At 47.4% G+C, this 13,531-nt stretch overlaps 1 protein-coding gene across 19 annotated transcripts in view; it reads right to left on the bottom strand.

Annotated features, from left to right (window-relative positions):
* HNRNPR (heterogeneous nuclear ribonucleoprotein R) overlaps positions 1-13,531 on the bottom strand; it is a 90,150-nt gene that overhangs the window by 41,974 nt on the left and 34,645 nt on the right. For 12 of the 19 annotated variants that reach the window (XM_037881859.2, XM_043532373.1, XM_043532367.1 and 9 more), the window contains 3 exons: positions 11,432-11,567; positions 7,911-8,116; positions 937-1,086 (listed from right to left, as the gene is read on the bottom strand). In XM_037881859.2, the coding sequence (XP_037737787.2) occupies positions 937-1,086; positions 7,911-8,116; positions 11,432-11,567 (492 nt within the window). Of the gene's footprint in view, positions 1-936; positions 1,087-7,910; positions 8,132-11,431; positions 11,568-13,531 lie in introns of all 19 variants that reach the window. The other 7 variants (XM_037881858.2, XM_037881860.2, XM_037881857.2 and 4 more) reach the window with 1 other exon arrangement.

Raw genomic sequence — 13,531 nt, 5'->3', positions numbered from 1 at the left:
TGGATAAGTCAGCAAGCTTCTTCCGACCTCCCATCAATGGGATAGCATGCAGCAAACAAGAGCCAGAAAATTACTTCTGGGGGAATTCTGCGCCCCTGCGCAATACAGAATTTTCACAGAATTAATGTTCTGTGCAAAATTTCCTGTTTCCCTCGCAGAATTGGGGTAGCAAAGCTGCTGGCAGCCATTAGGGACCATTGTACTCTGCAGAGCCCAGCTCTCTAGCTCACGGAACACCCAGCCCTGTGGGGATGGAGGCTCTGCATGCTCTGGCTTCCTGGCTTGATCCTCATCCGCTCAGGGATGGAAGACAGACTGGGAGGCCCGGCTCTGGCAAAGAGTGAGGAAGGGCAGGGCTGAACTGCACCACATCTCCCGGTGGGACAGTGAAAAACCTGAGGGGAGGTAAAGGTTCTGGGAGGGACGGGGTGCAAGTGTCTGGGCTTAGGGGGTGCCCCGCAACTGGAACTGGGTCATCATAGAGGTCTCTCTCCCTTTCTACTTCTGGAGGAATATTTTCTCCCCCGACCCCCCATCTGTATCATGGACATATTTGTTGACAGATGTTTTGAAATAAATGACCAAAATAATGTAAACTGGAGTGATTCTATTGTTATTTTGACAAACAAAATATGCAGAATTTTTAAATATTGTGTGCAGATTTTTTAATTTTTTGGTGCAAAATTCCCCCAGGAGTAAAAAATGCTTTTTAAAAAGGAATTTCTGCAACAGAAAGTGATTAGAATAAATCACTGGAGTTTTCCTGAAGCAGAAGCAATATCAAACAGACCCTACACTATATAGAATTAAATGTACACTGCAATGTACCATGAAGTTGAGAAAAATAATCTCTTACCAACATACACTTTCTATATATTTTTCACCAAAGGCTACAGTTAGTGTTTAGCCATACAAAAATAAAAACCACAATCCTACCTTTACTGCCGCACCTCTATCCTCAAAGTGAACAAAAGCATAATCCTTTAATTTCTTCACTCTTTCCAGCTTTCCAAACTCTGAAAAGGATTTTTCTAGGATTTCTTCTGTCACTGTAGTGGCTAAGTTCCTCACAAACAAAACTTTCACCTAGTGAAAAAAAGTATCAGACAAAGATGTAAGTAATTCCAGAACTAATCAGACATCGGAGGGAACAAAAGTATTAGCTGACATCCCGCAAACAAACCCCATTCCTCTATTATGCTCTACTTCCTAATGACATATTTCAGTTGAGTCTTGAAAAATCAGTCACTATTTTCAAAGAAAGCAGGTCATATCCTTTGGGGTTTTCAGTTTAGTTTAGTTGTTTTCCTTGCTGGCAATTAGTTTTCCTTCTAAGTTGCACAGCCGCCCAAGAGTTAACCAAGTACTGGGCACTTGATTAGTAGAGCCACACACATCCAGTGACTTGTGTTAGGGCAACCCTCTCCCCTGCTGCTCTGCAGCTGCATTGCTCCTGCCCTCTGCCCTGGAGCTTGTGGCCAGCTGCTCCCGGGCCCCTCCTGCTTGCTATGCAGAGCCGGGGTGGCCCCACCCATGTACCCCATCTTTACAGAGAGGGAGAGGGGGAATAGGGCAGTTCAGGAGCGGGACAGAACTGCTTGAGAGTGCCTCTCTGCTTAAAGAGACAGCACACAGTCTCATACTTCCTCAGCAGTCAGCGTGCGTGTGCATGCACACCCTCCCCCCACCACATACTTGTGTTGTTACTTTAGTACTTCCTGCAATGCATGTATATTCTCAGTAATTTTATTCTTTCAAAGTGCTGTTATTTTAGTTTTTTGACTGGTCTACGCATTTCGTAATTTTATTTCTCTCTTATGCTTAAAATTTAATTCCTTGAGTAGCGACTTCTAAAATGCCTAACCTGTACTGGTGGCTGGAGTAATTATCCCTATGGTAACTTTTTAAAAATATATATTATATGTAGGTTTTTTATTTCCACTGGTGGCGCACATCTCACATTTTGGTGTGCATATTGGTGCACATAACAAAATTCATTCCACACGGATAGAAAAAATTAGAGGGAACATTGCTTGCAACCAGTGTCACATGCAACATCATCAGGGTTTCTGACTGGGAACTCTAGAGTCTGGGTGCACATTCTTCACTCCATTCTGTTTTTTTGATGACACTAAGGTGGTGCAAGAGAAAAGAGTTACTTTTTCATAACTGTTCTTTTTCCAAGATGTTGCTCATGTCCATTCCATTGTAGGTGTGTGCGCTCGTCACATGCACCAATGCCAGAAGTTTTCCCTCTCAGTGGTATCCGTAGGGAACCAGCTCCGGCGCCCTCTGGAGTGGTGTGCATATGCACCAGTATAAGGGGCGCCACCGGCTCCCCTCACCCCCAGTTCCTTCTTGCTAGAAACTCAGACAGTGGGGAAGGAAGGCGGGTCACGGAACGGACATGAGCAACACATCTCGAAGAACAGTTACAAGAGGTAACAGTCTTTTTTTTCCTTCAATGGAATGGACATGAGCAAGCACCTGTAGGTGACCCCCAAGCAGTACCATGGAGACGTGTAGGAGTTCATGGACGTGTCGATTTCATCTCTGGCCTGCTGACTGATGGCGTAATGTGCCGTGAATGTGTGTACTGAAGACCATGTTATGGCCCTGCAGATGTCCTGGATAGGGACATGTGCCAGGAAGGCAGCCAAAGACGCCTGAGCCCTAGTCAAGTAAGCCTTCACTATCGGTGGAGGCACAGCCTGTGCCAATCATTACAAGTACGGACGCAGGTGGTGATCCAATTTGAAATCCTCTGAGAGGACACCGGAAGGCCCTTCATTCTGTCAGATGTCACGATAAAGAGCTGGGTTGATCTGCGGAAGGGCTTCATGTGCTCCAGATAGAACGCAGGGCGTGCTGGACATCCAGAGCGTGCAGCTGCCTCTCCTCATTGGTAGAGTAAGGATTCAGACAGAGCACCGTGAGGAAGATATCTTGGTTGACATGGAAATGCGACACCATCTTAGGCAGGAAAGCCAGATGGGGCTGCAGCTGGATCTTGTCTTTGTAGAATACCGTGTATACAGAAGTCCCACAGAGCCGATGAACACACACACACACACACCCCCCGCGCGGCGCTTCCCCCCGCCTGTTGACATAGAACATGGAGGTCATGTTGTCTGTCAAAACACCTGCACTACCCAACCGTACAGCTAGGGAAAGAAGACACCGCAGGCTAGAAGAATGGCCCTGAGCTCCCCGACCTTTATATGTAACGCAAGCTCCTCTCAAGACCATAACCTTTGAGTCCGCAGCAGACCAACCAATGTGCTCACCAAACCAAGGTCAGACACATCCGATATCAGGGAGACCATGGGTTGCAGGCTTGCAAACGGCACTCCTTCCGACACCAACCTTGGGTCGGACCACCACTACAGAGAGGCAAGTACCCTAGTAGGGATTGTGATGACTTTGTTTAGGTGATGTCTGGCCAGGGAGCAGACTGACAGCATCCACATCTGAAAGGGGCACAGCCTGAGTCTCACATGGCAGACATGTGCATGCTGCCATGTGACCCAATAGTCAGATAGACCCAGGCCATGGCGAGCGGATATGCAGTGACGCTAGCAATCAGATCTGACATTGCCCTGAACCTGGCCTCTGGCAGAAATGCTCTGGCTCGGGTAGAGTCGAGTGCCACCCCAATAAACTCTATCCATTGGATTGGGATTAATGTTGATTTTTGTTCGTTTATCAGCAGGCCCAGAGCTCGACAAGCAGCTTGCACCATCTCAATGCTGCGCTGGACCTGGACCAGCCCTTGATGAGCCAGTTGTCAAGGTATGGACAAATCTCGATACTCCGACGCCCGAGGTAGGCCGCCACCACCAGCATGCATTTCATAAACACTCTTGGCGCTGTTGCCAGGCCAAAAGGGAGCACTGCAAATTGGTAGTGGGCGGTCCCAAATACAAAACTTAGGAACCGTCTGATCGTGGAATATCGATATGTGAAAGTAAGCGTCTTTCAAATCGAGGGCAGCGTACCAGTCTCCCAAATCCAGGGAAGGAATGATGAAGGCCAAGGAGACCACATGAAACTTCAATTTCTTGAGGCTCTGCAGGTCGCACAGGCCCCCTTTGGCCTAAAAAAATAGTGGGAGTAAAACCCCTTGCCCCTTAAATGCAGCGGGACTTTCTCCACGGCTCCCACCCACAGAAGGCTCTGCACCTCCTGAGTGAGCAGATGCTTGAGAAGAGTCCCTGAAGGAGGACCGGGGGTGGGGGGGAAGAGAATATAGAAATAAACTGGAGGGTATACTGCCCTGCTACCGTGCTGAGGACCTATCGGTCAGATGTTATAGAGGCCCAGGCAGGGAGGAAGGGGGACAGACTGTTGGAAAACAGGAAAGCAGGATCCAGGACACAGACTGGAAGGTCACCCTCGAGTGTACCCACAAAATGCCTGCTTCCCACCCGGTTGGTTAGAGGTGGCGCTCAAGTGAGCAGAGGATGCCCGCTGGTGGCCTTGCCGGCACTCATAGCCCTTTCCCTTTTTACAAAAGGGCTCTGACCAGGGTTGACTCCTGAACCAATGGGTCTGTGGCGGCTTAAACCGCTTCCTTGCCGGCCCCGACATGTACAGGCCCAAGGTGCACAAGGTAGCCCTCGAGTCTTTCAGGCGTGCAATTTATTGTTTATTTGCTCGTAAAACAGGGCCAGGCCATCGAACGTGAGGTCCTGGATAGACTGTTGAACCTCCGTCGAAAGGCCTGACGACTGCAACCAGGACACCTACCTCATTGAAATGGCTGAGGCCATGGTTCGGGCCACACAGTCTGCTGTATCTGAGGCCTCTTGGAGGGCTGCCCTGGACACCACCCAGCCCTCATCGAGGACAGCCAGGAATTCCTTCCTGGGTTCCTCTGGCAGCAAGTCTGAGAATTGACTGCCAAATATTAAAGTCATAACGGCAAAGCAAGGCCTGATGGCTGGCCACTCTCAGCCGGATATTGGATGTAGAATAAATTTTTCTACCAAGAAGATTAACTTCCTTGCCTCCTTGTTCTTAGGCATTTTTTGCCGGTTGGCCTTGTCTGTCATGCTCATTGGCCGCTGACACAACCAGTGAGCTTGGGCCAAGGTGGGTATAAAGAGACTCATACCCCTTAGCGGGGACGTAGTATTTTCGCTCTGCCCACTTGGAGATGTGGGTGCAGGAGGAGGGTGTCTACCACAGGGTCTAGTGATTTTTCACCACTCCCTTGTGCACCGGCAATGCCACCTTGGTGGGGGCTCCCACACTCAGTACATCAAACAGGGAGTCTGAGGGCTCTGCCAGCTCCTTGGCTTCCAGCCCCAGGTTTGAGGCAACCCTCTTCAGGAGCTCCTGGTGAGCCTTGGCATTGTTCTGGGAAACTGGGTGAGAGGGCCCCCGCTATCACCTCATAAGGCAAAGACGACGAAGAGGCAGGTACAGGCAGGTCTGCCAATTCTGCTGCTTCTGCCATGGGAGCCTCAGCCGAGGCTGGCTGATCCTGGAAAGCCTACTCTGACTCTGCGTCTGAATCAGGGGATGGGCAGGAGACTGTTTCTGACCATTTGTCGGTTGCCCCCAAGGCCGACCTATGCCCCTGTGATGTTGGGGAAATCCCCAAAAGTTTCAGAGTTGCCAGGGGGCAGGCCACTGGCCCTGGGGCCATGCTGCCACTGGTGGCCCAGCAGGGAATGCCAGTGCCCCCAATGGGTGACCGTGGCCCGCAGGCAGGATCTCCTTCTCGCTGTCGGAGCCCAAGAAAAGGGACACATGTCTGGGGGGGGGCACGACTGTGCTGTGGCTGCCTGTCTACACTGATCCCGTTGGCTCTGGCCCTGGACCTCCGCTGAGGACCTTACGAGGGCGATGGCTCTTGGTGCCATGATCCCAGCGACGACATTCGGCGGATCGGCAATGGTACCCAGCAATCGACGCCTTATGGTTAGCAAGCAATGCCTCTCCGTCAAGGGAAAATGTGAATGAGTAGACCAACGTGTTGGAGACCGTCAATGCGCTTGCAGTGAACCACACCAGCAGTCCAGCGATCGGTGACGGGGCTCCAGGGACCAACGTCTTGACTCTCCGTAGCTCCCAGCACCAGGGCTCTGGGGAAAGGTGCCGCGCCTCTACAGGTCTGTGCTAGCCTTCTAGTGATCGCCACCTTGAGCCTGAGGAGTGCGGCCTGGAGTCCGGGGACAGATGCCAGGAACTCTGGCAGGCAAGCCGACCTGCTTCCGGTGGCTGGTGGCACAGCTCAGGTGAGCGCTGACGGGGCACCCCCTGAAGTGAGAAGCAGTGCGGCACTGATGGGGACCATTGAAAGGATCCCAAGGCAAGTTTACTCCTCAAACGGGGCACCTCCGTGACCAGCGTGGGCAGCACCAACAGGGACAGAATGTTCCTTGTGGCCTGAAAAGCCTCCAGTGTCGACAGCACCACCAGGTGCTGAATGCCTCTGCCATTCCCCAGGGTGGCGGGTGGGTCTTGCAGTGGGCTCGAGTGCTCAGTGGGGTTCAGAGTCTGACCTCCATCCGGAGGGGGAAGAGCTGTGCCTCACAGATCTTTGCTCTCCTCCGGCCCTCTCCTCCCCTTTACAGGATGTAGGAGAACATCCCCTCCCAGCCTCTCTTTGCTTTTCAGCTGGTACCAGGGATGGGGATCGGTACCGGTGATGGCAGCTCACTCCGCACTGAAGCAGCACTGGCTGGGAGTAGAGTCCGATCTGGTCGGCTCTGAGGCAAGTGTAAGGGACGACTCCATAAGGAGTGCTCTGAGACGACTGTCCCGCTCCTTTTTGGTCCACAGTCTGAAGCTCTTGCAAATGTGACACTTGTGGCTAACATGGGTTTCCCTTAAGCACTTCGAACAGCTTCTCTGGGGATCATGGACTGGCATGGGTTTCTTGCAACAGTCACAAGATTTGAAGCCCAGGGACCTGGGCTACATCCTATTAGGGACTAACAAATTAACACCTAGTCTACACTAAGGGAACTATAAAACTAACAAATTTCTAACAACTATATACAGAAAGTTCTCAAATGTGCCTAATTGTGAAGAGTAAGCTTTCTGAGGCAAGGAGATGTTCCAGCACCATCACAGACGGTAAGAGGGAACTGAGGGTGGAGGGAGCCGGCAGCACCCCTTATACTGGGGCATATGCACACCCCTTCAGAGGGCACCAGAGCCATTCCCCTATGGATACCACTGAGGGAGAAACTTCTGGCACCGGTATATGTGGCGAGCACATACACCTTCAATGGAATGGACATGAGCAAGCACTCGAAGGAAAACTTGTCTCAAATCCCTTGCTAGAGATTACCAATGGAACAGAGCTGGCTCTTATGCTTGCTCCCTCCAGTACGAGGAGGAGGGACGGCTGGAGTGAGATTCTCAAAACTGTGGTCCAATCACATCTCCCTCATATTCAATGTGCCCAGAGGAAACTGGATAAAGCAGAAAATCCAGCCCTCAATATCTGTGGAAGGTATTTTTTTTTATTAAGCAATAGAACACTACAGAGTTTATAGTGCTGACATAAGCCACATGCCTTGGGGTCAATGAGTTATGGGTGGATTCATCTTCCTCTAAAGCTAAGGAAGGCAGAGGCAGAATGCTAAAAGAGATAGACCATTAGTCCAATGCAGCATGACAGTCCTATCTAACTCTAAACTAATGGGAATGGCCTCTCTAGTAGAAGTGCCCTGTACTGCCATACTGGACAGGCAAGTTTGATTTCTAGTGCTAGTTATTTCCACTCTAGGGGCGGGAGTATTGGGAGAAAGTGCACTGAACTCAGAGATATTAGTCCATCTAACTCCCCAACCAACTGAAGAGTGACATCATTTAGAGGCAGCACCAAACCTGCTGCCACCAAGGTGTAAATAAAATCATCACAGAATGCAGAGTAGTTCTGCCATCCCTACCTTTGCCATGACTTCTGGATCTGGTTCCTCTACAGGGTCAGCCCATTCCACAGTCACAACATTTCCCCAGACTTTTACTTTCCCACTCATCAACCGACGTCGAGCTTGTGCTGCAGACTTGTGATCTTCATATTCCAGGAAGCAGAATCCCCGGTTCTTTTTCTTATCATCAGGTTGATGATAAAGGATTACATCCACCAAACCCTCTGTAAAACCAACAGCTGGACATAGTTTCATAAAATTTAAGGCCAGAAGGAACATCTAGGTCTGACCTCTTGTATATTTCAGACAAATTCCACCCAAATACCCCTACACTGAGCCCAGCAACTTCAGTTAAAACCAAAGCATTTTATTCCTTCGGATACTAAATTGGCATGTGCCACAGGTATAAAACAGGAGAAACTGAGGCGCCACCAATGCTTGAGCCTCCTGCAATGACAGGGAATTTATTAGGTGAGGTATGCGAAAGTAATCCTAGCAGAAGATCCATGCTTCAGGGGAAGACAAAAAAACCCACCAATATTCCTTCCCAACCAAAACAACTGGCAATCAGTTAGATCCTGACCATGGAAGCAAGACACCAGACAAGCATCTAAGACAGGATTTTCTATATCTCAAGAGCACTGGCCCACCCCGCCCATCTCTACCCATGGCAGATCTGATGCTTCAGAAGGAGAAAAAAATCCGTATTACAACTGTGTATTGGGGGATAAAAAAAATCCTTCCTGACCTCTGCAGGCAGCCAGCTGAGACATGAGATCAGCTTATACAGTCACCAGAATACAGAGCTACAACAGTTATGAGGATTTTGAGGGAAATGCTGCCAGTCTCATTCTCCACCAAAACCCACAAGGAGAGGGGATGAAGAGAGCAATTAATAGATTCAGAGATTCCACAGTTAGGTAAAACCACCATGCCTATCCAGCCCAACTCCAGCACACAGGCCACAAAACCTCTCCCATAAACTGGATTAGAACATGTATTTCAGGAAATTCTCTAATCTTGTCTAATCTCAAAACCTGCACACATTAAGGGTCCACCACCTTATTGGGTAAACTGTTCCACTATTTGATCACCTGGACTACTAGGAAACTACAGCATTTCAGGGTTGAATTTGTGCATGTTCATATTCCAGGCATGTGACCATGGTATGCCTCTATCCACAACATTAAAAAGCTCTGCAGTATCACATATCTTTTCCATGTCTAAGTACCCGTAAAGTGAACAAGCCACCTCTCAACATGCTTCCATCCAGTCTCTGCAGATTCAGAAGCTGAACACTGAACTAAGTGCATCCAAGTACCTCCGTCAGACACATGCACACAATTTACCCCCCCCCCCTTAGACCCTCTCCCCCCACCCCCAAAAAGAGTCAGGTTCTCAGGAATTGGAACTCTCCAACAAAAAAAAAAACCCCACCACTCCCCTACCCCAGATCCACCTTCCTGAATTCTGCACACCAGACCTATTAATTGTCATAAGTGGATAGGAGGATGGGGCACATGATGTACAGCCTACATTTCAGCACTGACTTAGAAGTTATTAACCAAAACATTTAGTGACAGTTAAGGTTGCAACATGACACATCTAACCCACTCAGCCTTAAAGGAAGAGTCTCCTGAATTCCTTGACACTTCCATGCTGCATTACAGCACAGTTGGTCAGACAATCCAGGAGTCCACAGGACTTTCACTTCCATTCCCCAGCAGATACTGAAAAGCAATGTATATCCCAGCTTCTAACCTGTATTCTAACACAGAATTGTGTTGATGCACGAGTACGACACCACATCTACGCAGTCTGTTAATTGCCTTATTACTACTACGGTCACCATTAAGGTTTTGCATTAGAGCAGGGACTGCAGGTTGCCCACCTGTCAGCGTAATCCGCTGGCAGGCCAGAGACAGTTTGTTTACATTGACCATCCGCAGGCACGGCCGCCTGCAGCTTCCATCGGCCGGGAACAGCAAACCGCGGCCACTGGGAGCTGCAGGCAGCCGTGCCTGCAAACGGTCAACGCAAACGAACTGTCTCACAGCCTGCCAGTGGAATACCTTGATGGGCCGCAGCTTGCCCACCACTGCATTAGAGCGTGATAGGGTACATATTTGACTGGCTGATACGGTTTGGGTCTCAATTCAGGTCAGTAACAAGGGTGGGGACATACACAGAAATACAAAACAGCAGCTGATAGAGGTTCATGGTTTCCAGGTCAAGGAGGCTTCCCCTACACTAAATAGTATTATGCAGAAGCCTCTCTCAAAATACTTAATCATCCTACTTCTGAAGTCTATGTATTCTGTGTATCAATCCAAGGTGCACCAAACACACATGAAACACTCCTAATACAATAAGAAAAGGAGTACTTGTGGCACCTTAGAGACTAACCAATTTATTTGAGCATGAGCTTTCGTGAGCTACAGCTCACTTGAGGTGCCACAAGTACTCCTAAGGTACTCTAAGGTGCCACAAGTACTCCTTTTCTTTTTGCGAATACAGACTAACAGGGCTGTCACTCTGAATCCTAATACAGTATCAATTTTAGTTTATACCGTTTGTTTTATATTTTCTTCATTTCTGAAAAATATTTAACACTTCAATCCCGTCTATCCTAGAACAGAATTCAAGGGATCCTTTCACCATATCCCTCTGAAAAGGACAGAGGCTGGACGGGGCAGACCAACTCTTTTCCTGTCTGCTCCCTGCAGTTCTTATAACTTGCTACCCTATTAAGGAAGCAATGGGACATTCCCTTCCTGTAGGAGAATTGCATGAGAGATCAATAATTCTGCACCAACTCTCCCTGAATCTTCTCCAGCTTCGTGATGGTGGGTTGCTTTCTCCTCGCACCCACTGCTTATGATGGGGGGAGGGGGGGAGGGAAGAAAACAAAACATGGTTTGCACTGGTACCTGATCTGGCTCCTCCCACCCTTCATCAACTCCATATTTTTGGGCCAAAAGTTGATCATTCCCTCCAACCTCTCAATTGGCTCTAGGTTCTGCTTCCATGACATTCTTCACCAGATGGTCTATATTTAGAGGCTGCCCCAGAGCCTCTCCCTCTGTTAGAAGATCAGAGTTTGACCACTCAAAGCCACCCAGAATAAAAATAAGTCTCATTTAATGGTAGATCAACTCTAACCAACCTTGCTCCTCCCCACACACTTTTTTCTTCTTTTTAAAACAAAGAGTTCAAGAAAGTGAGATCAGCCTTTTAAGAGTTAGTTTCTGATGCTCAGTTTCCCCCATATAAAAAGTTTTGTTAGCAGTCACATATACAATTCAGGTAGAGTGTGTGAATGCAAAAGAAACATGAACCTTTTATACGGGCTATCAATCTGGAAATTCATACAGCTTATGGTACTTCCCAGCAGCAATGAACCTGGAACTCCCATTTGGAAATAATCTTTCATTACAACTGGCATTTAAAATTTACTATCAGTTGCTACCTTGCTATGAATTAATTCCTGGCACTAATCTTTTACCATACAAACTCTTTGTTAAGCGGAAGCTCTTTACCTGTGACTTTACTGAACTCTTCCAAAATGTTTTCCTTGGTCTTGTTCTTTGGAATTGATCCAACAAACAGTCTGTTGTTCGCCACAGAGATGCACACTCCAAGGTGTTTCCCAGGACGGATTTCATAGTTGTCACACTAGGGAATATTAAGATATGCCACTAGTATATTTCCGTTTTAACTCCTTAATTCAATATGGATCAAAAGGATAGTAAAAAAAATTAAAATTCCTAATAGAGATGTGAATTTAGATATATATAGTAAAGATTATATACTGTAATAGAAATCATGCTATACTGGCCAGAATTAGAGATTGTTGATTTTTAGCTTTCTGAAAAGCCACATAATATAGACAACAAAAAACACATTTTGATAGCTTCTCTCTCTCGCCACCCTTCATATGCTGCTTTTCTTCTTAGGCCAAAAGAAAATTCTTCCTGCATCTGAAGAGTATCCTGAATATTGTGGCTGCTACCAGAATACAAATAGTGATATTATTAGCCTGATATGAAACAGAATCAAATCAATTAAAAGTATGAAACAGTTTGATTTGTATTTCTCACGTTCTTGAACATGCAATCACAACATAAGGTTGGTGGTTTTTCTCAGCAGTGTAACAAAACATGATATCTACCAATCCTCATTTGTATTTCCTCATTTCCCTAAAGAGTGCTTTCCTTAATTTCACAATTCATTTAAGTTTCATGCTCATTATAGTGACCCAGAGTGATGAGAATATTTTTTCCTTTTGTGAAGTGCCATAGACAAAGCTTTTCTAGTTAAAAACTCACTTAACATTTTAAAGCTTTCTAGGAAATGTTTTGTTTGTTTTTTTTAGTTCCTATCAGCTAATCCACATTAGTCCCAGTTTTAGTCAAAGCCAGATTACTCTACGGGTGATGGTGGCAAGATGATGAAATATTTAGAGGAAAGAGCCTTCTTCCTCTTTTTGCAATTCTCTTCAGTTTATCCAGAATTCCTTTATGACTTTTGTTTAGGCTCCTCTGAAAATCCCAGACTAAAAAGAAAAACTTAGCAGGTAGGACTTCCAAAAACATCTTTAGGCAGAAATCCTATCCAACTTCCTTAAATTGGAATTTTCAAAGCAGTTTACCTACTTTAAGATACTAACAGCAGCTCGGGACAACAGATGTTTGATAAAATGCCCTCATAATAAGAAGTAGGTTACTTTGAGAAGTTCAAAAGAAAGGTTTCTCTCTTTATTCACCAGTAGTGTAATTCTTCAAATTGAAAAAAAACGGTTACCCACCTTTTTGTAACTGGTGTTCGAGATGTGTTGCTCATGTCCATTCCATTCTAGGTGTGCATTTGCCCACATGCACAGTCAGAGATTTTTGCCTTAGCTGTACCCATAGGGCTAGCTGTGGCGCCCCCTTGAGTGCTGCGCCCATGCGTTGGAATATCAAGTGCCGCCGCCCTCACGCCCTTTCAGTTGCTTCTTGCCAACAACTCCGACAGAGTAGGAGGAGGGCAGGTAATAGAATCGACAGGAGCAACACTTCGAAAAACAGTTACAAAAGGTGGGTAACCATTTTTTCTTCGAGTGCTTCCTCATGTCTATTCCATTCTAGGTGACTCAAGCAAAATCCTCAGAGGTAGGCTTGGAGTTTACCATCTTGCAGTCTGAAGCACTGCTCTACCAAAGCCAACATTATCTTGAGCTTCCTGGGTCAGCACATTATGCGATGTGAACCTGTGGACGGACAACCAGGTCATAGCCTGACAGATTTCCTGGAATGGCACTGTGTCAAGAAGGCTGCTGACGACGCCTTTGCCCTAGTTGAGTGAGCTGTCACAATTGAGAAATTCCTACAGGGGGAGGGATAGCTCAGTGGTTTGAGCATTGGCCTGCTAAACCCAGGGTTGTGAGTTCAATCCTTGAGGGGGCCATTTAGGGACCTGGGGCAAAAATTGGGGATTGGTCCTGCTTTGAGCAGGGGGTTGGACTAGATGACCTCCTGAGGTCCCTTCCAACCTTGATATTCTATGATCTGCCAGGACATTGCTGGAGCCAGGTAGGTGGGCCACGAACAGATGGACGGCATGCCATGCGCAGAAGACCCAAAGGCTGAGCACCTCCT

The sequence above is a fragment of the Chelonia mydas genome, chromosome 19 (assembly GCF_015237465.2).
Source record: "Chelonia mydas isolate rCheMyd1 chromosome 19, rCheMyd1.pri.v2, whole genome shotgun sequence".
Classification (NCBI taxonomy): Eukaryota; Metazoa; Chordata; order Testudines; family Cheloniidae; genus Chelonia; species Chelonia mydas.
Note: the sequence above shows the minus strand (reverse complement) of the source record. Positions and strands in the feature narration are given on the sequence as shown.